Raw genomic sequence first — 24,402 nt, forward strand, 5'->3', positions numbered from 1 at the left:
TCTTCCGACGGTTCCGAAAGAGGTATTTAGTGGATTACTCATCAATAAGTCTGCGAGACTTGGGTCTTGAAATAGGAGTCGCCGAAGGCTTCAGACCAAGTAAAATCGACCGAGTCATGTTTTCGTGTTTTCTGTTTATGTGTTTAAATCTTCCACAGTGTATACTATGATTTCAAAATTGGAAAAGAAAGTTTTTTTAAAAAAAATAACATGATTTACCCATCTCTCACATATGTCTCGATCCAACAGTTTTAATGAGGGCAGTCGACTGGGCCTATGTGTTGGATTGAGACGCACGTGAGAGAGAGGGTGAATTACATGATTTTTAAAAATTTTATTTTACTTTTAAAAACAAATTATGCACAGTGGAAAAGAAAGAAATAGGAAAGTAAGCAGAAAATACAAGTACGTAATCGGTTTTACTTCGTTCAGAGTTTTCGGTGACTCCTACTTCAAGACCAGGTCCTACAGATTTATCGATGGGTAATCCACTAAATACCTCCTCCAGAACTGCCGGAAGAGGGGATCGAGTATAAGGAAAATAGGAACAAATGTAACACACTACACTTTTCCTTTTGTAAAAAGTAAATACAAAATTTAAGTTCGTTACCCAACACTTTTGAAGATTATCAACTTAGGCTCGGTGTCAGGCGGCTCCTCAGTAGTAGTCGGACGCAGCAACATTGTATCAAAGCAATAGCAGAAAGTTGGAGTAGTCGAAACTTCAAACGGACATGTAGAAGCTCGTAGAAGTGGCTTGGTTGAAATGCTCTTTTTAGGAGTGCAGAAGGCACCTTCAATGGCCCTAAAAGCACCTTCCATAGACAAATGTCTATCCCAAAAATGCTGCTCTTTATTGCCAACAAAGTTAGATTGTATACGATAGAAGGTGTCTTCCATAGCACCGAAGGCGCCTTCCATAAACAATACTAAAGGCGCCTTCTAATGGATTGAAGGCGCTCACCCGAGGCCTTTTTACTCCTTTTGCCCTGCAAGATAGGTTAGTCCAACACGACAATATCTAACCTACAAAACAAAATTAGTAAAATAATAATATGATTAATTTATGACTTAGACCTTGTCCTCTAGACCATGATCTAGTCAATGTCTCAATTTAGATTTTTGAAATGGACCTAAATTGGATCGGCACCTACTGTCCCATCAATCGAGACGCGTCCTCACTTTTTCACTCTCCTCCATTGACTTACTTTCACTTACCAAGTGTTGAGTTGCGTCCTCGATGTCCAATCTGATCCACCATGTCTTCTTGCCAGAATCACACATCTGGACTTCCTGCCGTTGAGAATCGAACATCCTAACCTCCTGCCAAAATCCCACATCTGGACTTCGCCAATTGAGAATCGCACATCTTGACTAGATTTCCTGTCTGGTGTCAAGTTCTCTTGACCCGTCAAGTTAGTCAACCCTACATACTTGGTAAATGTATTAGATTACGATAACACTTAATTTAACTCACTTATCAATCATCAAAACCTAAGTTAGACCATTAGTGCAAATTGTACTAACACTATGGCAGTTGACTGATATAGTCTGAAAATATTTTTCAGCATTAGAAAATAGCCAAAAGAGTGGTGAACATGTATGCAATTTTATAGAGGATTAATACATGATGTTTATGGCCATTAGAGGTTAAAAAAGTCTAATAATTTGATATTGTTGGAGCTCTTTTTGATGTATGACAAAGGAAGAGAAGTGTTGGATTTAAGTGGAAAACCCACGCACCTTTGCAAGAAAACCTAGCTCAAAGGAAAGCTTAGGTGAAGGGAGAGCGATTGCTCATTTATTGGCAAAGAGGAAGAAGTTTATCTTTACGTGAAAATCCTAGCTCAAGGGGGAACTTAGGTGAAGGAGGAGCATAGGATTATGTTCCATACCTTATGCATGAGTAGATATACATGTTTATTTACATTGCTATTGCATTTATGTTTTCCTAACTTAAACTGGTTGTCAAATATCAAAAGGGAGAGATTGTTAGAGCAATCTAGGTGCCCTAGGTTTTGATGTTTGGGCAAAAGTTTAAGTTAGGTTTATTATTGTATTTGATATGTCTATTGAGTGTGCAGGTACAAAAATGTCCAAGTGTGATCTTGGCAATGGTGAAAGTCCAAGTGTGTGGAGTCTTGGCAGTGTAAGTCCGAATATGTAGTCTTGGCAACATAAGTCCAAGTGTAACTTGGTAAAGTTGAAGCCCCAAAGGTGAGGAGTCTCTTGGCAATGAAAAACCTGATAACAAGGATAAGACCGATGGAAGCTCCAGAAGGCAAGGCGTAAAGGATGGGGAGACATCCGAGGGATGCAAGGCCGATGGAGGAGGGTAGAAAGCAAGGTCTATTGGAGTAGGGAGCACCAGACGATCAAACTTGCGTTTTGATAATGGTAAAGGGTTCAAAATTAAGGTTATTTGTTATATAACAAGTGTGAATAAGCTTGCAGGAAAGTCCTAAGTGTTCTTAGACAAAAGTCCTAGTATATTCTAGGTAGGTGGAAAACCTTAGGAAGGTAACTCTAGGTCATAGGGGGTGATAACCCTAGGTTATAGAAAGTTCTAGCTGCGATTAGGTAACGAAGTCCTGGACTAGGCAAACTCTTGGCGGGTCGAGGACTTTGGGCGAAATCTTAGAGTCGAGGACTTTAGGTGAAAATCCTGGGGGTCGCAGACCAGATAAAAGTTTGAACAGGTCGTAAAGCGGACGTTCAGTATGAAGTCCTGAAGTCTCGGATGCTAAGCAAAAGTCCAGACGATATGGAGGGCCAGTCTAGCAAAAGGTAAACTCTCCTTAAAAGAGTAGGTGAGGACATGCTCTCTGAAGAGAGAACAGTAGGCGTAGGTCTGACCTAGAGTTTCAGCGAAACTCAAAGTCAGGACCGGACAGTCAGAAAACTGCTAAAGTTAATCTTTATATACTGTTTTGTCTTTTATTCTAATTCTGTTTTGTAGGAAGACTAATATTTATGCAGGGTCAAATTATGTCATGTTCGGTCGACCCAACGTCTGGATCAGTCGACAAAACCCCTAAGCCAGAAGAGCAGATTTCAGATCGTGATGAAGTGTAGACCGAGGGTTCAGTCGACCGAATGGGGAATAAACTTCAAACCGGGTTGATCGACCAGAAAAGCTGAGGAGCGTTGAGAGTTCGATTGACCGAACAGGAGAATCGATCGACCAAAGGAAGATTCTATCCGAAGCAGCGACATTTGGACGAGAAGCTGGACAAGTTTAGAAGGTTCGATTGACCGATCAAGAGGATCGGTTGACCGATCAAAGTCGAGTCAAACTTGATCCTGATATAAGTAGATTTGGATCAGGTCTAGCTTGGCTATAAAAGGATACCTCAACCTAGTACTTCGGAACAATGAACTTAGATAATCATTAGCTTCCATGCGCTGCTCCGAGAACCTCTACGACGCCCGAACTCTGCTCTGACGACGGAAAGCTCAACCTTTTAGATCCTTAGAAGTCATCGGTATAATTTTAATTAAGAGTATTTTCAATTGTATTATTTTTGTACTTCATATCTATATTTGTAATTTCTAAATTGGTAGTGAATTGTCCAACGAAAGCGATCAACGATCGTAAGCCTTGGAGTAGGAGTCATCAAAGGTTCTGAACCAAGTAACTAAAAATGTTAACGCTTGCTTTATTCTATCTTCATTTCCACTGCATTCTATTCTTTGTTTTACGAAAACGTGAAAAAACCAAGAGTGTTATTCACCCCCTCCCTCCAGCACATATTGATCCTATAAGGCCAAGGTTGTACGGGTAAAGACGAGTACTGAGAGATTATACTCACGGTAAAACCCTAGGTTTAGGGTTTACCAGTCGACTGGTGTATGCACCAATCGACTGGTGTATATACCAGTCGACTGGTGTATGTACTAGTCGACTGATGTATATACAGAGGACCAATCGACTGGTAGTTGAACTGAGAGAAAACAGAATGCTTCTATTTTCTCAACCTAAGTGGACCAGTCGACTAGTCCTGATATTAGTTTACTGGTATCGAATCATTGGATTGTAACGGTTGAATTCCACAGAGGACCAGTCAACTAGTGGTATGATTAGTCGACTTGTAACGGCAAGAACAACTTGATTGGTGGTATGATCAGTCGACTGGTAACGACAGGAACAACAAGCTATTCCTTTCGAGCTCTATTTAAGAGAGCTCGGGATGAGTGACTGAGGTTGACGAAATAGAGGTGGTTAACTCTTATTAGAGTCTGCCAAGTAGCTCTCGTGTGATCAAGTGTATTTGTGCGAGGTTGTGGCGAGGTTTCTCCACCCACAATGAACTACTTAAGCTAGCCGAAAGTTGTCCGAGGAATCATCCACCGACAGATCGGGATTGTCTATCTTACGGACAGCCGTAGAATAGGAGTAAATGATCTCTGAACTACGTTACATGAACGTGTGAGGTTTGATGTCTTTCTTGTTCATTATAGTGCTTAGAGTTATCTTTCTTTTGTTAGTATTATTTGTATTTCCGTTACGTATTAACAGATATATGAAACGACGATTTAAATAAACAATTATTCATCCCCTCTAACTGATGTCTAGATTCTAACAAGTAATTTCAAATTCAGACGACTATATAACTTTCACCGCTTGATTTTAATCTCACGTCGACTAATTTTTCATACGACCATCTTTATCCCCGTCACTTTCTGTCTTAATTGTTACTGTCTTATTGACCGTTATCAGCCGGTCCAATCAATCAGGTCAATTCATCGGATCTATATAGGTGTTCTGGTTGAACTGATCCGACCCTTACGAGGAGGGAGTTGTTGTGGGGACGCAACTTCGGGTCGCGAAAGGTACAGCAGCCACTCCTGCGGTCGACCCACATGCATACCCATCTATGGTTCGCACCCGGACTAATACGGTGACACGAGGGAGGTTCGTGGGCCCCGCGTAATTTTATGCGAGACACTCGACCATCTACTTGGCCAATTCATGTTTCGGTCTCGTCGTCGGAAGTCTCTTCCTCTCTTCTTACCCCTCTCCTTTCCCTCCTTCGCTCCTGCTCCTCCTCAATTCCCTCCTCCGCCGTTGATCCTCCGTCCTGGGCCGGATCTTCCCTGCCACAGCAGCGACCGGTCACTCATGACTATGATGACGCCGCCCCCTCTCGACGTACGCTTCTTCCAACACTTGCCTCCGCTCATTCACCTAGTTGTTGATTCTTTACTTCGAGATGGGTCGTACTTTCGAATTGGCGATCTCGCCCTCTCCAGCGCGGCTCGCATGAGTTCTAGGGTTGGGAGAGCGGGGCTCTACTTGCCCCGTGAATCGGGTCAAATTGGGATGCCTATTGACCCACTTCTTGTGTCTACTGGGGAGCCTTTTTTGATCGAGGCGTGGCCGTTTTTGATGGATCTGAGCTCTGATTTGTATGCCTCGGTTTTTGCAGCAGCAAGAGGACGAGGAGATAGTGGTTCCACATCAGGAGTTCACGGCGGGACCCCAGCCGATGGAAGGTGACTGCTGTTGTTTTTTAGTTGATGTTTTTGATTTCAAGATAGCTGTTGCCTGTTGCACGTTTCTGTTGATTGGAGAATGAAATTACTTTCTCTGCTTCGTATTGCGTCTAGCCTACTGAATTTAGGTTTTTGATTTTTATGTGTTTTTTTTTCTAACTCGCATTCGTTATCGTTATAGTTATATCATCCGAGCCAGCACCTGAGAATCATCAGTTGGAGGATCCTCCTACGTTCAAATATAGGTGGTCAATTGAGAACTTCTCTAGGTCGAACACCAAGAAGCTCTACTCTGACATTTTTTTTGTCGGGGGATACAAGTGGTAAGCTGATACATTTAGTGCACACTGCGTCTCTGTTCTCTAGGTGTGCACGATCTGTCTTAGTCAGTGAAAAATAATTGAGGGGTTTGAAGATTCATGCTTGATTTTGCTGTCACAGGCGAGTGTTGATTTTTCCCAAGGGAAATAATGTTGACCACCTGTCTATATATCTTGATGTTGCTGATTCAGCTACCTTACCATATGGCTGGAATAGATATGCACAGTTCGCGCTTGCAGTTGTCAATCAAATTCATGGGAAGTACACAATAAGAAAAGGTATCTCATCTCTTTTTCATGTTTGGTCATTTTTATGCATCAATTTTGTTGCAAAGAGGCAGGCACGAGAGTCTGATATGGTGTGGGAATCAAGTGCACAACTTGAAACAAAAGTTATACAAAACAACTGTCAAAGATAACATGATCCAGAGATTGAAGTATTCTGATAGTTGTGACACATCAATTATTAGTTTCATTTGAATAATTAAGAAAACAACTGTTAAAGATAACATGATGCAGAGATCAAAATATTCTGATAATGTGATAATTCAGAAGTTAGTTTCATTTGTAAGATCAAGTCATACTATTTAATTTTTTGATATTTAAATATTGCAAATAGTTTGATAGATGTTAAAGTTGTACATAATACAGAGTCCTGAATTGTCTTGTTGGTAAGCGGAAAGGTTGATATCCTCAATGTTTGTTTAACTATGTGTTTGACAGTATTTCACCACATTTTGAATTCAGAAACAAACTGCCTATAGCTATTTTAAGATTTCCACCACTTGACATGTCTGCTACTAGAAATATTCTCTCCCTCATATCTATTGTCATATCAAAGGTTGTTAAATTGGGATTCATGTCGTAAATCATTTTTGTGAATTGTCAAATTGGGAATCACACCAAATTGTGAATCACAAGATTCAAATAAAAAAAATTATAAAATAAGTTAAAATTCATATAGTTTTGATAGCTTTGGTATCTCATTTAGCAGGATAATACAATGGATGGAATAAGTTGATTTTCATTAATCTAGATGACAATATATAAATTATTGTTTATTTCATTAGGAAACCTTATGATCAAATGTTGGACCGTAAATGAACCAAGCGTTCGTGAACAAGCTTAGTGTTCGGCTTGGTAAGAGCTTGTTTATGTTCATTCAATATACACAAGATTAATTAAATAAACAAGTTTGAATAGCTCGTTAAACTAAACAAACAAGCTTGACACATATATGTTCAGATCGTTAATATTCGTGAACAATGTTTATGAACCATATTCATTAATAAAACTCTTTTTGCTAAATAAACAATAAAATAAAATAAAATAAAATAAAATAAATAAGCTTGAATTATCAATCTCAATAACTAATCAAACAATAAAAGTTTCAAACAATTAAACAAGTTTGAATTGAGAGCTCGATAATATCTAAACGAACCAAGCTCAAGCTAAGCCCGAACCAAACTCAAGCCAAGTTTGAATTGAGAGTTCGATAACATCTAAACGAACCAAGCTCAAGCCAAGCTTCAAACAAGCTCAAGCTCATAAAAAATAAACTAAGCCAAGCTTGAACAATCATTTTAAAAGTTTGGTTCATTTTAAGCTCGGCTCGGCTTGGTTACCTTATCAAACAAGCTTAAACACCCTAAAGCTTGGCTCGGCTCGTTTACAACCCTAGTCAAATGCATTTGATATAGAAAAAACTAGTATTATTAAATTGAAGACAAATTGGAAATGCAATGACTTTTAAGTCACTACACTTTTTTCTTCTATGTCATCTTTGACTTCAAGATTCTACTTTGTTGGAGCTTTATGCTTCTATCATATAATATAAAATCCGTTGTCACTTTATTGTTTTATAATAAATTAAGTTTAATTTCTAGTTTATTGTGTTCAATTTATTTCTTAATGAATTACATTTACTTTTAGTTGGTTAGATTAAACTTTTGATGACTTCTAGAATTGTATAAAATAAGAATTATTTTGGATTATATGCAACCAAACGAATAATTCTTTTAGTTTTCCAATTCATATATAAGAACCATATCAATTTGTATGAATCCTAATGTATTGTTAAGATATGAATCAGAAATCATATGATTCTAACTACTATGGTAATATCTGTTGAAGTCTCTTCAGATTTCTGACATTTATTCTAGAATGGATGGTTGTCTCAGTCTTTTTTTCTATCTGGGAGTGTGTGATCTGAGTGGTTGTTTGCCCACTAAGTGTCATTGCAAATGTTTTTTTAGTATGCCTAAAATGATAAAAATAATCTTTAAGAGAATGTTATTAAGAATTATGTTTTAACTTTTCTGAATAAAAATGGCTGTTATCCCTTTGGTCTAACAAAATTGAGAACTGTGGATAAGGTTGATCCAAGGATATTCTTTTCTTTTTGTGGAATAGGTTGATAATGGTTACTGCTTGAAATATCCAATTTTTTAAATTAAACTGTTGTTACTAAACTATTCTATCTGCAGTTAAGAAGATCCTCTGATGTTTTTTTTTTAATTTATTTTTGATAAATAAAAAATAAGAAATGAGAGCATTAGAGAGAAAGTCGGAGTTGCATCTATTAAGGAAAAACTCCGAGAGACACGTTTAAGATGGTACAGGCATGTACTTAGACGACCAATAAATGCTCCAGTTAGGCGATGTGAAACTATGACAAACACACATATCAAACGAGGAAGAGGAAGATAAAACAAAAGACTTGGTCAACAACAGTAAAATAAAATAAAATTTATTTAAGTATAGATGATGATATAGTAGGAGATAGAGCTCAATGACGTAAAAGGATTTATATACCCGACCCCACCTAATGGAATAAGACTTGGTTGTTGTTGCTGTTGTTGTTGTTGCTGTTGTTATTTTTGATAATGCGACAACATTAAGGGCTTTCTATGGATGAGCATACTTTTCTTTTTGATAGAAATAGTGTGGAGATTTCTAGAATGTTCGTCTAAGTTTTCGGAATGCTTCTCACATACATATGCATTTTGACATTTGTATCTTTTGAGTTTCAAATGTTGATACAACTACGACTTCTGTCCGCTTCAGTATAAATATCTTTCAGTATTTTGACGCTGACCTTCTTCTTTTTTTTACTATTTGCAGATACGCAACATCAATTTAATGGACGAGAAAGTGACTGGGGTTTTACTTCATTTATGTCCCTAAGTGAACTCTATGATCCAAGTAGAGGATATCTTGTTAACGATTCATGTGTAATCGAAGCTGAAGTTACTGTCCGTAAGGTTGTAGATTACTGGAGTTATGACTCGAAAAAGGAAACAGGTTATGTTGGCCTTAAGAACCAAGGAGCTACTTGTTACATGAACTCTCTTTTACAGACTCTGTATCACATTCCATACTTCAGAAAGGTAGAACTGAATGTTCATTTAGTTCTATTATCGATATTCTTAGTGAATGATCCTAAATCTTATTTCCAGGCTGTTTATCATATGCCAACTACAGAGAATGATATGCCCTCTGGGAGCATTCCCCTGGCTCTGCAGAGTCTTTTTTATAAACTTCAATATAGTGACAACAGTGTTGCTACAAAGGAATTGACGAAATCTTTTGGTTGGGACACATATGATTCTTTTATGCAACATGATGTCCAAGAACTCAACAGAGTTCTATGTGAAAAACTGGAAGATAAGATGAAGGTTTGAAAATTGCAAAAGATTTATATTGACATTGGTCTATTTCATTCATTAAATTTGTTGTACTTTAAATATTGACACAGGGTACTGTGGTTGAGGGCACAATTCAGCATTTGTTTGAAGGACATCACATGAACTATATTGAATGCATTAATGTGGACTACAAATCCACTAGAAAAGAGTCCTTCTATGGTATGTATGACTTTTGCAACTTTTGGATATATTTTTATTTAATTACTTGGTTGTATTTTATATAGATCTGCAGCTAGATGTAAAGGGTTGCCGTGATGTTTATGCTTCATTTGATAAGTATGTTGAGGTAGAGCGGCTTGATGGGGATAATAAATATCAAGCAGAAAACCATGGGTTACAGGTATGTTGAACTTAAATGCTGATCTTTTTTTATGGATCTTTTTGCCCATGGTTAATTTAAATCAAGCCTGTATCTGCATGGAGAAGTAATTGCTCGTTCACTTTTCATTTTCCTGCTTTATGATCAGGTTAAGTGTTGTAACATTTGCTTATCATCTTGGCATTTTCTTTGTAGTGGTTTATGTAGTTATGATCTCAATTTTTGCACCTGATATGTTAGTCTATGATGTTGAAATACATGTATCAGCTACTGCTGCATAATTCTCATTAGAGCTGTAAATGATAGTACATAATACATAATGCTGGCTTCACTGATTATTTGCTTGTTTTCTTCTTATGGATGCTTGTCTGATGGATTTTCTTTGCTTGTTAGCAATGAGTGCTTGATATTTGTTAAGAATCTAAAAAAACTAAATTTGGAACTTAAGGGATCTAGATGGATGTAACATATTGTCCTCTGCATTTAGAAAATGGAACCATTAACACTTGTACATTCTTTTTATGACGATACCTTATTTATTTATTTTTTATTTATTTATAATTGTGTGGTTCTATTAGATTCAGGATTTACTTTCACCTCTATAATTATGTTCTCTCAGGATGCTAAGAAAGGTGTTCTGTTCATTGATTTCCCACCAGTTTTGCAACTCCAACTCAAGCGATTTGAATATGATTTCATGCGAGATACAATGGTGAAGGTCAGTGAGCTGTTGACACTATGGCTCATTCATGCAGGTTTTTTTATGTGTAGCTTATTATAGCTTTTCTAGTTCTCCTTCAGTTCCTAAAAATTTATCAGTAACATGATGAAAAAGTCTCTCTTATCTAAGATTTGGAACTTGGGAGGCGTTGGCTGGCTAGCAGAGCATCAAGTGTTGGAATTTTTAAAAATTTATTTTGATTGCAAAATGAATATTTGCGATGTTGACTGAAATATCATCTCTGACTAGATCATAGATGATAATTTTGCTTAGGGTCATGAAATGAGATAACACCACAACAATGGTCTTGAAAGAGAGGTTTATAAACCATATTTTAAGGCATCAATGAGTCCCTACACAAATTTGACGTTTCACTTTTATTCTTCCATTTCTTTGTTATATTTGCACAACTATTTCAGTTGTTAAATAGTATTCAGATGTTTTGTAAATCATTCCTCTCATTCCAGTTTGTTTATATTCCTTTGGTCACGTATGTGGGACATTGGCTCTATGGGAACATAGACAACAAGATTGTATCATCTACTTAATGTGACCCAGTAAGTTAATAAAAGTAAATCTCTATTTCCATCTCGAAGCTTGGCACACACTCTTGGTGTTTAGCTCAGTTTTTGGGTTTAATACTCTGAAATATTCAAGGGCGATAAACTTTATCTCCTTCAAAAGGGAGATGATCTAGCTTCAGATACATCTATTAGTATGGTTTCATTCAGTGATAGATTCATTCTAGCCATTATTCTTCAATATCACATCTTTGTCCTTGACAATTATAGGATACATTCTATCACAGCATAATTGAGTCAATAACACATTTACTTAAGTTGATATCATCAACATGATTCATATTTTGATTCACACTTTGGGCTTGAAATACTATAGTAAAATGGATTAATACATATATTGATCCACTTTGAGCTTGAAGAACTAATTAAATGACTTCATATAGTATGTATAGTTTTTTTCTCCCTATATTTGTAATTAATCATCCATTGGAATGCAGATAAATGATCGGTATGAGTTTCCTCTTCAGTTGGACCTTGATAGAGATAATGGTAGATATCTTTCTCCTGATGCAGACAGGAGGGTTTGTAACCTCTATACTCTTCACAGGTAATTTTCTCAATTTTAAAAGGGTACTAAATATAAGAAATGACAGCTTCTGCACCTAAGAGACAGTTGGAGCAAAAATTACTAGGTTTGAAGGATTATGAAATACTAATCTGATAAAATTCAAAATGACAATATCATTAAAATTGTTTCCTATAGATAGAAGTCTGTTGAAATTGCAATCAATGCTTGTTTAAAGATTAAAATATTTGAGTGGTCAAATCATTATGAATTTTTCCATATAAGTAATTGAAGGGTCATCTAATTAACTATCTGCCATTCTGTACCACAATATAATTTTCAGTTTTTCATTGCCAAAAGAAACTGTCCCAAAGAGGCATATAGTTTAAGTGTTAAATTCACAACATATTTGGATAATTGTTTTGCAAGAATATTGATCCCTTTTGTCATCAAATTCATCACGAGTATGCATCTCAACTATGTAAATCTCAAAGTTGATTATTAACTATGCAAGACAAATATGTATTTTCCTATCATAGTGGGAAAAAGATACTTTTGATTTGTATTTAGTTATTTAAATTGCTCATTAGACTCTTGAACATGTATATATAAAACAAATAATGATCCTACATTATACCAATGAAATTAAGAGACCGAATTCATAGTTTATATATTTGGATTTCATGAACGTTCCATCATGAATTGGAAAAATTCATCAGCCAATTAAGTAAATTAATCATCTCATGCTGGAGAATGATGCTGCACTTTAAATCCAAATTGACTTTATCTTAATTCTAATTAGGACTATTGTTATCATACTAAATTATGAATGGTTCTAAAGAAATAAAGGAAAACTAAAGGATGACATACAAAGATGGGTCATAGTTAATAATTTAATACAACTTGGTCTTGGTGACTAGCAAAACTCAGTGTGGTTGTTGCTGCAAGTTTATAATATAGCCTCAGCATCCAAACTGGGAGGGTACAATTAGTTAAAAGAATTTTAGCTTGTAACAGCATTGATGTCTTATAAGATATAACTACTCTCATAAATGTAAGTGGGGCAATCTAATAAATGCCTGTTTAAAGTTGAAAAACTGTTACCATAATTGCCTAATGAATTATTGGATCATTGGCTTAGTTGTCTTTCTCTGTAAATGTCTAATATGAAATAATTAGTATTAGCTGATTTCCAATGATTTATTATTTAATCTCTTGGCTTGCAGCATTCTTGTTCACAGTGGTGGGGTGCATGGAGGACATTATTATGCTTTCATACGACCAACTCTATCAGATCAGTGGTATTTAACCTTATACCTGTACCTTATAGAGTATACACTATTGTTAGGTATATGTAATGAAAATATGAATTAACCCTTAAGCAGCCATAGGTTACCAAATATACTCCAGACCAGATACTACTAAATGTTTATGGTTGCAAACAATACCAAATGTCATTCATTATACTAGTTGCACAGAGTCGGATGATTCGATTGAGAATTGAGATATGAATTAATCACATTTATATTTTGAATCCTTCACTATGAGATGTTGTCAGCCTCTTAGTTATGGACTTCATTTGGCCATTTCTAAAGGTGTATTTCATATTGTCTTAACCATAATACTATTTGAATTTTCTTCTTTTGCTTCACCGTGATTAAATGTATGAGGCAGTGAGTTCTTGTTATTTGGAAATATCAGTGTTGTAAATGACAGTAGACGGTAGCGGGATAGTCAATGACCGCCCAATGCCTAAGCTGTTGAATTTTTTTTACTATTTTTTATACATATATTATAAATAATCATTATTCTTTATAATATTTATTTTTAATAAAATATATTAATTAAAAATTAAAATTTTAATCTAAATATTAAAAAATTATATATATATATAATGGGATAATTTTATTAGGCTTTAATTAAGTTTATTTAAATTATCCCAATTATAATTATGAGTTGATTAAAATTATTAACCTAAAGTTATTTAATTAAATCCTAATTTACAATTGTACCCTGTTCGAGCACGATGAGTCCAGATGCGTCACACCAGGCGACGTTTTCGGAAACGGCGATGGCGACAGCGGTTCCAGTTGCGGTGGTGGCGGAAGGAGGTGAGTTACCGCCTAAAGCACCACCTCAGGCAAAGGCGGTGCAGTTGATGCCCGCCTCCTACCTAGGCGGCAGTCTCGACTACCATTTAGAACACTGGGTGTGATGGTTATTTATTGTACTTCGCTTTTGTTCCCAGTTGATCAGTATTGCTAACAAGACGAAAGCCTTCAATGTTATGATTATATGCTATGTTAAGCTTTTCGTTTGCAACTATTATTTGATAAGCTTATGAGCAATGCTTTATTTAGTTAATTAGTCTTACCTAACTGTAGAAAGTTAATTGTTTCTTTTCTGAATTGACTATTCACTGTGAAGTTTCTAGAATGAATTATGTTTCATTTTGAAATTTAGTGGAGTCACTTTTTTACTCGATGCTTAAATTAGAGTTCATGTTCTCTTACCTAAACTATATGGGCAAGCTACATAGTATTAGTTAGTGTTTTTATAAACTATGTGAAGTTAAGCTAAATTTCATCACAGGTATAAGTTTGATGATGAGAGGGTAACTAAGGAAGATGCAAAAAGGGCACTGGAGGAGCAGTATGGTGGTGAAGAGGAGGTTTGAAAAATAACCACAATCTTGTTTAATGCTAATGTCTCTTATTGCAACCCTTCTTATGCTGCTTCTGCCTTTTACCATTTTGTCTTGAAGTTACCCCAGACAAATCCTGGCTTCAACAATACTCCATTTAAATTTACTAAATATTCAAATGCTTATATGCTTGTGTACATTCGTGAAAGTGATAAGGAGAAAATTATGTGTAATGCGGATGAGAAAGACATTGCTGAGCATCTCAGAGTAAGTTGATGAGATTTGTTAGTTATATAGTAGTCAAATATCTTTCTGGTATTCACAGATTAATACCCACAGGTTAGACTAAAGAAAGAACAAGAAGAGAAGGAGCACAAGAAGAAAGAGAAAGCTGAGGCCCACCTTTACACTATCATAAAGGTTTGATGTAGGGTTCCATTGTACTGAGATATCTTCTGTTATTTTTCCTGCATTATAAGTCTTTTTTTCCGTAACCCATGTAGGTAGCTCGGAATGAGGATTTGACAGAACAAATTGGAAGGGAAATATTTTTTGATCTTGTAGACCACGACAAAGTTCGGAGCTTTCGCATCCAAAAACAATTGCCATTCAACCATTTTAAGGTAAAAAGGTGATCAAGCTAGTTGATCAAATGGAAGAAACCAATAGGTTTTCACAAGATCATGACATACACATAATTATATATTATTTTAACAGGCTTATTTTATTATAAGTTTTAAGCTGTGTTATTACAATATGAAATATTTCATCTCGTCCTATCTTTAATAATAATTAAAGCAATGAGTATTTTTCAATACTTTTATGTGAAACTATAGTTTTGCCCAGCTTTTCAAATTTCATTCTATGCCCATAAGTCATTGGTGAATTTTTTTTGTTTCACATGCCAACCAACATGCAAGGTTGGAAATCCTAAGTGCGCAAGCAGTTCCTTCATTGGAAGCTCATCCTTCATCTGTGTGTTCGTACGCATTGAGCCACAAGCTCATCCAGTGTCTACAAGTGAGCTGCAAGCTCATCCTTTACCTACAAGCAAGCTGCAAGCTCATCCTTCTCATGTTCATCCTTTGCCCAAGCTAATGTCGCCGCAGTCCTTGTTTTGTAGGCCAGGACCTATGAATGACAAAATGACTTTGGGCATCATTTTTTTTTCTTGTAATTGATCCGACATTGAGACTTCAATCACATTGATAGAATAATGGAATGACTTTGACTTCAACTTGAGTGAACTGAGGGGCGATTTTGACTTCTCCGACATCATTCATGGACTGGTAGAAAAAAAGTGATCGGCTAGAAAAAAAATTATTAAAGGCACTCGCTTGGCTGCGCCTAGGCGCAAGGCGCGGCTAGGCAATGTGCACCTTAAGCATGCTCCTTGTGAGAGGAGGAAGAAATCAGTCTTGAGGAAACAGATGAAGATTCAGCTATACAAATCCGAAACATCTGGTGATGATGATAATGATATGATTGAGGAAGATGATGAAGATTTTGATTATTTAGATATTTGAAGTTTTTTTAAAAAATTATGTGCATAATGTGTTTATTTGTTAGTGAATTTTATATTTACATTATTGTTTAATATTTTATAGATTATAGTTTTGTTAGTGAAATATTTTGACAGAAATTCTCTATATATGTTTAAATTGTAAAAATTTATACCCAAAGCGTCTTTAAGGCGCACTCCTCACTTTGCATAGTGCGCCTCGGGCCCCATAACACCTATGCGATTTTGGGTGCCTCATGCCTTAAATAACTATATGGTCTTATCCCTCCTCTTCTCCCCTTTACTCCTCACCACCTTCATTTTCTCCTCTTTCTTCTTCTCATTAGTGCCTTTGAAATTGTGTGTCATCTTACCCTGGTATGGCATGACATTGTGTTGTTCTGGCTGGGGACCAATTCTTAGCACAAAATGAGATTTCAAATATTGGTTCTCCCAATCCAAAGTAGTTACCTTTAAATAATGATGATGATATGAAATTATAGTTCTGTTTAGAAGAAGTTTCAAATGTTAGGGATTGAAAATACAAAATAGCTATTCTATTTTGTATGGAGGAAAAGACAGGAGCAATACGAATTAGTAATATTCATTGATCATCTTAACAAATGATAGATGCACTATAGTAGAAGTGGATTCAATTTTTGACTTTTTTTGGTTTGGTTCACCTTGTAGAATTCTCACATTCATATGCATTGTCAGATCAGCCATATGCATGACAGTTACTTGACTTAGATCCTACAATTCTTGTTTGAACACCTTTAATATAGGTTTAACTGACCCAGGTTCTGCATTATACATTATCTCCCTATATCATTGTATTGCTTCTTTATTGGCCTGCAAATTTAATCTATGCATAAACAATTTCATTGGCAGGAGGAGGTGGCTATAGAATTTGGCATTCCAGTGCAGTTTCAACGGTTCTGGTTGTGGGCCAAGCGGCAAAACCACACATATCGACCCAATCGGCCTTTATTACCTCAGGAAGAAGCTCAGTCCGTAAGTATAGTATAGTTCTGTCCACTTTTGTTTCAAAATGTTCTCTGTAAAACATGGAACTAAAAGTTAACTGTTTATTACGCAATTTTTATCAAGATATTGCACCTATGTTAGACTGCCTTTCTTTTCCTCGGCCAAGTGAACATGAAAATCAGTGTGCCTATTTTCTTGTGCTTTGTTGAGATTTTCTTAAACAGGGATCTCCTCCTTAGTATCTTGGTGTTTTGGATTGGAATGGGTTTTGTTGGGCTTTCACATGTATTTCAGCCCTTGATGGACCAAGGGATCTATTGGAGCTACTTTTAGGATATTCTATAATGTCTAATATCATAAGTGGGTGTCCTTCGCAGTGACTAGTTAATTTGAGATGGAATTTATTCACTCAACCTCAACATGATACCTGAGTCTGTCCTTCACCTCTAATGATGTGGAGATTGAGGGATTATGAAGAGAGCAAAGAACTCCTCCCTTTAGTATTGCATTGGTAAGTGAGATCATCTTGGTGTTGCTCAACTATTAAAGGAACTTCACCTAAATGCCTTGCCATTTGGGTTGGAATGGGCTCCTTGGGCTTCTACAGAAATTAATAGAGTTAGTTTTTTTTTTTTTTTGGCATGTGTTAAGTGAATTGCAAAAAAAACAAAGAGTGAATGCCAAGGAGTTTGAGTAGCCTCATCCAGACCTGAAGTACTTGCCGAACATGAGTGAATGTCGGTACATAGTTTAGTGATATTGAAGTCGAAACCTTCAATTTGCTTTTATAATTCTTCGTCCAACTCCAGATTGTATATTCCATCGTTTTGATAGATTTTGTGCCCCCATAAATTGTTCCAATTTTTTAAAAACATTTGTTCATGTCATCTTCATTGAAGTGATTTTTTTCATGTACTTCCATGTGGTCCTTTTGTGTACAAATTAATATTGATTGATACTATTTTCTGTTTATTGCATATATATCATGGATGATCCCTAGTGTCAAACTGTTGCTTGTCTTATTTCTATAAACATGTATAGGTTGGAGAGCTTAGGGAGGTTTCAAATAAGGCACATAATGCTGAATTGAAGCTTTTCTTGGAAGTAGAGCTTGGACCGGTAAATCCATTTTTCAGTCTTGTGCAACCCACTCATATTGGGTTGTTTCCTTTTGACATTCTGTATTTTGTACTCATAATCTATAATAAAGGTGAAGATATTTTCCAGCAAAAGCTTCATGTTCTTTTCGTATTGCCTGACGCAATTTTTTTATCAATTGTGGCGACCTAGGATCTTCACCCTCTTCCTCCACCACTAAAAACAAAGGAGGACATACTACTTTTCTTCAAGCTCTATGACCCTGAAAAAAAAGATCTGAGGTATGCTTTATTCCTTCTCAATTATTTTGATTACGAGTTTACCTTATTTCTTCTGAAAGAGTAGTTTAGTGCAAAAATTCCTGCCAATGTGAAATTCAGGAGTTTTTATTGTTTACATAGGTGGCTATTGTTTGCTATCAAAGTAGTTTCTGATCGGAAATCCTCAAAAATATATAATGGAAGAGAATCTTATTATGGGCCAATCTTCTCTTAATGTTTTATTTATTCTTCTTTTGTGTTTGTAGATTTGTAGGAAGGCTGTTTGTGAAGGCTCTTGGGAAACCAATTGACATACTCTCAAAATTGATTGAAATGGCTGAATTTTCTGCAAATGAAGAAATTGAACTTTATGAGGTGTGGTTTACGTGCAATGGAGGCAATGGATTCCTTCATCTCTTTAACTTGGGTTTACAAATATGTTCTTCATAGCTAGGGATAAAGAATCAATGCAGAGTACACTCTTAATACTAAAGATAAATATTAAGTTGGAATTACATGATCTTTGAAGTTCTAGTCATGTGTTAAACTGATCATTATTTAAATATTCTGTGCAACATCAATTTGACCTCATCTTTTGTTAAAGCATGATTTTTATTAGCAAAATAATAAAAGAAATGATGAATTGTAAATTCTTTTCACAAGCTAGCTGCCATTTAAAGGTTTTCAAAATTTTCATTATGCTTAATATTTCAGTTTCCAAGGTTTTTCATGTTATTAGAAGGTGGGAGTTGGCCAAACTAATTGTTGACAAGAGAAGGAACTTGTTTCTTTTTAGCTGTTGATTACAGTTCGGACAAAGAAAGTTTGATATTATTTCAATAAATAATCCAAGTTGATATCCTAGTTCCAGTTTAGAACTGTCCCAGAAGTAGCTTATTGAAAGATATCCTTTTCACTTGTGTTAAGACTCTCATATAGATGTCTTATTGTATTAATTAAACAGAGGAATCTAACTTGTTGTTAACAAAGTATCTTGATAATCTACTTACATGTCTTATGTTAATACCAGATAAGGATCTAATTTCGCTCTGCTACAATGTATAGGAAATAAAGTTCGAATCAAATGTTATGTGTGAACGCATTGATAAGAAGATTTCTTTCAAATCAAGCCAGGTATCTATATAGATACATAGTTCTTTTACATTTCTCCTGTAATTCCACTTCTTCACTTAACTTGTTCATTGAATGTAGCTTGAAGATGGAGATATCATTTGTTATCAAAGAGCTTTAACATCAGCAAATAGAGATGAGTTTCAGTATCCTGATGTTCCCTCTTTCTTGGAATATGTTCGTAACCGCCAGGTCTGTCTTCCTCAACTTTAGTAAATGTCATTCCTAGAATGCTTCATCATGTAATTCCATCTGGAGACTTGTAGCCTTTTCCAATGGAGTTATCTGGAAAACCCTAAGAAGACAAATTTATTGAATAATGGCAGCCTTTTATACATGTGATCCAGAAGTTTTATTAGATACTGAAGTCAAGGTTTCAAAAACTGTCTGTACCATGTAGCTGGTGTTCAGTAAGGTACTGGTAGTATCTGTATGCCATACTAAATTGACTTACTATTTGTCGCCCTTGAGAGTGGAGCAAGACACCATATGAACCTTACCATGCGAGATTATTGAGCTTCTATACAGCTGCAAGTCCTCTGTCAGTTGGTTCAACCTCCTACTTTCACAATGGAATGGTCTAATGCTAAAGGAAAGAATATCTTTGAAATCCTTCCTTGGTTGGCAGCTAGGTAGGTATGCACTGAAATAAATATTTTAAGTCAATACATAGGGCAGCTTAGGATTTTAAGTAAATTTTGTTTGGTTAGAACCAAATAAGATTTTTAAGTGCACATCAACTTAGACTGTATATCATCTATGTGTTTCGCTGAAAGTCTGACTAGGTGGCTGTAATGCTTACCCAGACAGATACTTTTCAAAACCATGGCTGAAGTTCAAGGGGGAATGTTTTCTAGAGGAAACTTTGTGATGGGAAGAATCAAACTTGAGATGCATCCTGCAGATTCTTTACTTCTTACAAATTTTGTAAATCTGAAAATTAAGGGTGTAGCATTTCTTTTATTTTTTTTTCTTTTCCCTCTAATTTTCTCATAGTCTTAAGAAGAATCTACTTATATTTAACTACTCCAATTTGATGCTTCTAGAAAGATTGTAAGCATGCGAAACATTCAAATCGAACTACTATGTTTCACTTGTACTTGGTGGTGCAATCAAAAGTTTTAATCCATGAGTCACTTTGTTTAGTCAGATTTCCTGATTAAAGAAAATGAAGTTCAAGTTTCCCATATTTAGTTCTTTAAATTGGACGGAATGGAAGAGAGAAGAAAAGAGATGGCAGAAACTACAGTCATGTACTTGGAAGAAAAATGAGGAAAATAAGGGTGGAAAGCTGTACAATTTTTTCTATGAAAATCTTTCCATCTAAATTTCAAAGAGAGAATGTGATGGTCAAATGCTCACTTGGTGTGAGTTTGGCTAACTCTTGGTCGCCAGTTTGATTAGATTTCATTTTCTAAATTCCACATTGTTTTCTTCCCTACCTGCGGTTTGAGAGGCTTGTACTCAAGGCTTGCATAATTTTTGGTTATAGGTTGTTCATTTTCGATCCTTGGAGAAGCCAAAGGAGGAAGATTTTTCCTTGGAACTGTAAGTTTTGAGAAAAATATTCTCTTTAACACTTATCTGGCTAAGTTATTTTACTAGCCTTTTTTCTCATATGATATCGGTTCAGATCTAAACTCTTTGCGTATGATGATGTTGTTGAAAGAGTTGCACGCCATCTTGGTCTAGATGATCCCACAAAAATTCGACTTACATCTCATAACTGCTATTCTCAGCAGCCTAAACCACAACCAATTAAGTACCGTGGTGTGGATCATCTTTCAGACATGCTGGTTCATTATAACCAGGTTTTATTGTTATTTTTTCAATAATTTATCGTTTAGAAGCTTATTGTCTATAGCAAATTTAGTGAATTAATGGATGATAGTCTAATTGCCGCAGACATCTGATATATTGTATTATGAGATATTGGATATTCCTCTTCCTGAATTGCAAGGTTTAAAAACTCTAAAAGTAGCATTCCACCATGCTACAAAAGAGGAGGTTGGGTTGATCTTTCTATTCTTTATATTTCCTTGTTTTATGAAATTTTCTTGTAACATAGATGTCTCATTTGTAGGTGGCAATTCACAGCATTCGACTTCCAAAAAATAGCACTGTGGCTGACGTAATCAATGACCTAAAGACTAAGGTAACTTCATTCCTGGTGTACTTTGTTTTTTATTTTAAAATATTCAAGTTTTTACCTTGGGTGTCTAATTGGCCATATTTTGCTGCTTTATCAGTGTTTTACCACTTCTAATGCTTATTTCTGTATATTAGGTTGAGCTCTCTCGTCCTGATACTGAACTCAGGTTGCTTGAGGTTTTCTATCACAAAATCTACAAGGTACCCATTTTATCATTATTACTCTTAGGGGAAGAGAAAGAAGCTCATACAGTTAATACTGACTTTCTGTTTGGGATGTGATCCCTAAAAGCCTGATGTCAACTCTGCTACATCTATTAGGTCTTGAGATAAACACTAACGTGCCTGATTGCAATTTAGCGAAAACTTGTATGTGACATGTGCAGTAAAACTGAGGATTTGCTTGTATGAATTCCTAAGGCTCATTTTCAAAGTCAAATTCTATCCTACTGGACATAAGCCAATATTTTCTACGTACACTTAGAATTCCTCTCTTGTCTAACTATTTGCCATTTTAACCTTCATCTTACTTTTTATCCATGCAGATCTTTCCTCCTGGTGAGAAGATTGAGAACATTAATGATCAGTACTGGACTTTGTGTGCAGAGGAGGTGAGTTTGTATTGGGGATATTTTTACATTTATCTGAAATTTATTGTTTACATGCTCTATTGTGTTGTTTCAACTCTGTTAGAAGACCTATCCTTTTCAAGGTAAACTTGTGTGATTTTGTGTCAAATATTGTGATTTAATGGTATCTTATGATCAATTGGGTATTCTCCTTGCAGATTCCAGAAGAAGAGAAAAACCTTGGGCCTCACGATCGCTTGATTCATGTTTACCATTTTAATAGAGATCCTAATCAGAACCAAATGGCGAGTATAATATGTTTGACTTGTGCTATTTTTTGGATCTTTAAATAAAATAGATGCATTTATCTTTTGGTAATAATTACCATTTGGTGTATTTTATATTCTCTGCCAACAAATTCTTGTGTGATTTCTTTTACCTGTACTGAAACTTTTTCCCATTCTTACTTAATTGCCTTGTGTAGATGTCCACATGCTTTACTCTCTAGCACTGACAGAGACATATTTCCAATTGCTTTATTATATACCTTAAAGGATTGCCCCAAAAACTAGACTAGCTAGCTAATTGCATTATTATACAGATCCATGATTACTTTTTACCTCTCTATTTATCTTGTGAAGACAAACTTCCCTATGAACTTCACATTTTTTTGTTTCTTTGCAGCAAGTTCAGAATTTTGGAGAGCCTTTCTTCTTAGTCATTAAGGAAGGTGAAACTTTAGCCAATGTCAAGATACGCATTCAGAAGAAACTGCAAGTTCCAGATGATGAATTTTCAAAGGTACTTTTCTTGTTACTTTAGTGATTCAGTGCTCATTTATATTACATCTTCCTTTATTATAAAGATCAGGATTTCGTACCTAGCTGGGTCCTTTATCATGTCTTGCATTAAATTGAAGTATTGCCAAATATACTAGTTTACTTTGTTATTACTGTCTTTGTTTATATTCATTGAATCTGACAAATCTTTTGTTCAATCAGTGGAAGTTTGCTTTTATTTCACTTGGTCGCCCTGAATACCTCCAGGATTCAGATGTAGTATCCAACAGATTTCAGGTATATTTGTTTTTGGTGTTTCTTCTTCTGTTGTCAATCTCTATAGCATATGATTTAATTGGTGCAGAGAAGAGATATTTATGGAGCCTGGGAACAGTTTCTTGGTTTAGAGCATTCAGACACTGCTCCAAAAAGAGCTTACACAACTAATCAGGTAATCTAGCCTTTTCCATTCAAATTCACTATCGGCCTTTCAATTAATTTGTACACTTTCCAACGATTAGGCAAATTCCACTGGATTTTGTTCAGTATTCTTATATATGAAGGCCTATATTCTCATGCAGAACCGTCACACATTTGAGAAGCCGGTGAAAATTTATAATTGAAAAAGTCATCAGGATATGCTCCCATGGAATCCCATGCTGTTAGCTCGCCAATTCATGGATAGGGGAGAATGATCTGCATATTCTTAAGATCAATGCAGAAAAGGTGAGGTAGAGTGAAGAGGCTTTTAACCAAGATATTTTTGGTCCGAGTGTCATGGCCATTTTGGAGGGAAAACATCAGAGAATTGATGCTTGATCTTGAGTTCTTGTAACGGCTCACCCTCTTTTTATTAAAACTCGATAGGTTTTGCTCGATCAAGCCTTCTGTTAGATTTCTATCTTTGGTTTAGTGTAACTTAGTAGATAAGATTTTGGATTAGGGGGGCACATACAAGGGTATAGTTTGTTCTCTTTTCAGCTTTTGCTTTGTGTTTATTTACCTTCCTACCTATGATATACGTTTCACGTATTTATCAATTGGGGTTGTAACATGGGATGGTTTTAGTTGTATTGGTTGTCTTAGTCTATGAAGGCCATGTAAAAGACGTGCTGAAAACTGCTTCGTTGAATGCTCATACACATTATATTGTTTGCGATGAGAACACATCTCATGCATCTTTTCCTTTTCCAAGTTCATCACCTTTTAATTTTATGTATAATTTGTGGTGACCACCAATTGCAGCGCATCATTTTGTTCCTCGTGCAAATTCAACATCTCTTGGTTTTATGTTGAAGGATTTGTCGCTTTCTACATTGCATTCATCTGGTGATGGTATTTTTGAGTGGTCCGACCATAAGCCAGAGATGTTGAGAATACTGTTAGATCTATTCTGCTTTTCGGGAGGAATATAATGTCAATTCTTATTAACGAATGCAATTGCAAGGGTTATAATAACATCCGTGTTTTTTCTATTCGATAAAATGCACTGCGTAACAAATTATATGCAACGGCATAAACAACAATTATCTTTCTAACCGTAGAAGAAGAAAAGGAAAATTCAAAACTGATACAAGACAATTACATCGTATAAATTTTATTTTTTTCAAATAATAATAACAAACTCTTCCGT

At 35.7% G+C, this 24,402-nt stretch overlaps 1 protein-coding gene across 2 annotated transcripts; it reads left to right on the plus strand.

Annotated features, from left to right (window-relative positions):
• The first annotated feature begins 4,979 nt into the window (after positions 1-4,979).
• LOC122017624 (ubiquitin C-terminal hydrolase 13-like) lies at positions 4,980-23,984 on the plus strand. 2 transcript variants are annotated; one of them, XM_042575280.1, is made up of 32 exons: positions 4,980-5,152; positions 5,430-5,496; positions 5,678-5,819; positions 5,938-6,095; positions 8,940-9,205; positions 9,275-9,493; positions 9,574-9,682; positions 9,748-9,863; positions 10,462-10,560; positions 11,582-11,691; positions 12,876-12,950; positions 14,242-14,320; positions 14,414-14,560; positions 14,633-14,713; positions 14,797-14,916; positions 16,686-16,808; positions 17,823-17,900; positions 18,072-18,160; positions 18,406-18,514; positions 19,205-19,273; positions 19,352-19,462; positions 20,763-20,818; positions 20,904-21,081; positions 21,176-21,277; positions 21,354-21,425; positions 21,557-21,622; positions 21,967-22,032; positions 22,209-22,295; positions 22,675-22,791; positions 22,992-23,066; positions 23,134-23,220; positions 23,351-23,984. In XM_042575280.1, the coding sequence occupies exons 1-32, from the start codon at positions 5,123-5,125 to the stop codon at positions 23,390-23,392; spliced, it is 3,345 nt and encodes a 1,114-aa protein (XP_042431214.1). In that variant the 5' UTR covers positions 4,980-5,122; the 3' UTR covers positions 23,393-23,984. The 2 variants fall into 2 exon arrangements, with proteins under 2 accessions (XP_042431214.1, XP_042431215.1); XM_042575281.1 differs by having other exon boundaries at positions 5,433-5,496.
• Positions 23,985-24,402: the final 418 nt, after the last annotated feature.

The sequence above is a fragment of the Zingiber officinale genome, chromosome 8B (assembly GCF_018446385.1).
Source record: "Zingiber officinale cultivar Zhangliang chromosome 8B, Zo_v1.1, whole genome shotgun sequence".
Lineage (NCBI taxonomy): Eukaryota > Viridiplantae > Streptophyta > Magnoliopsida > Zingiberales > Zingiberaceae > Zingiber > Zingiber officinale.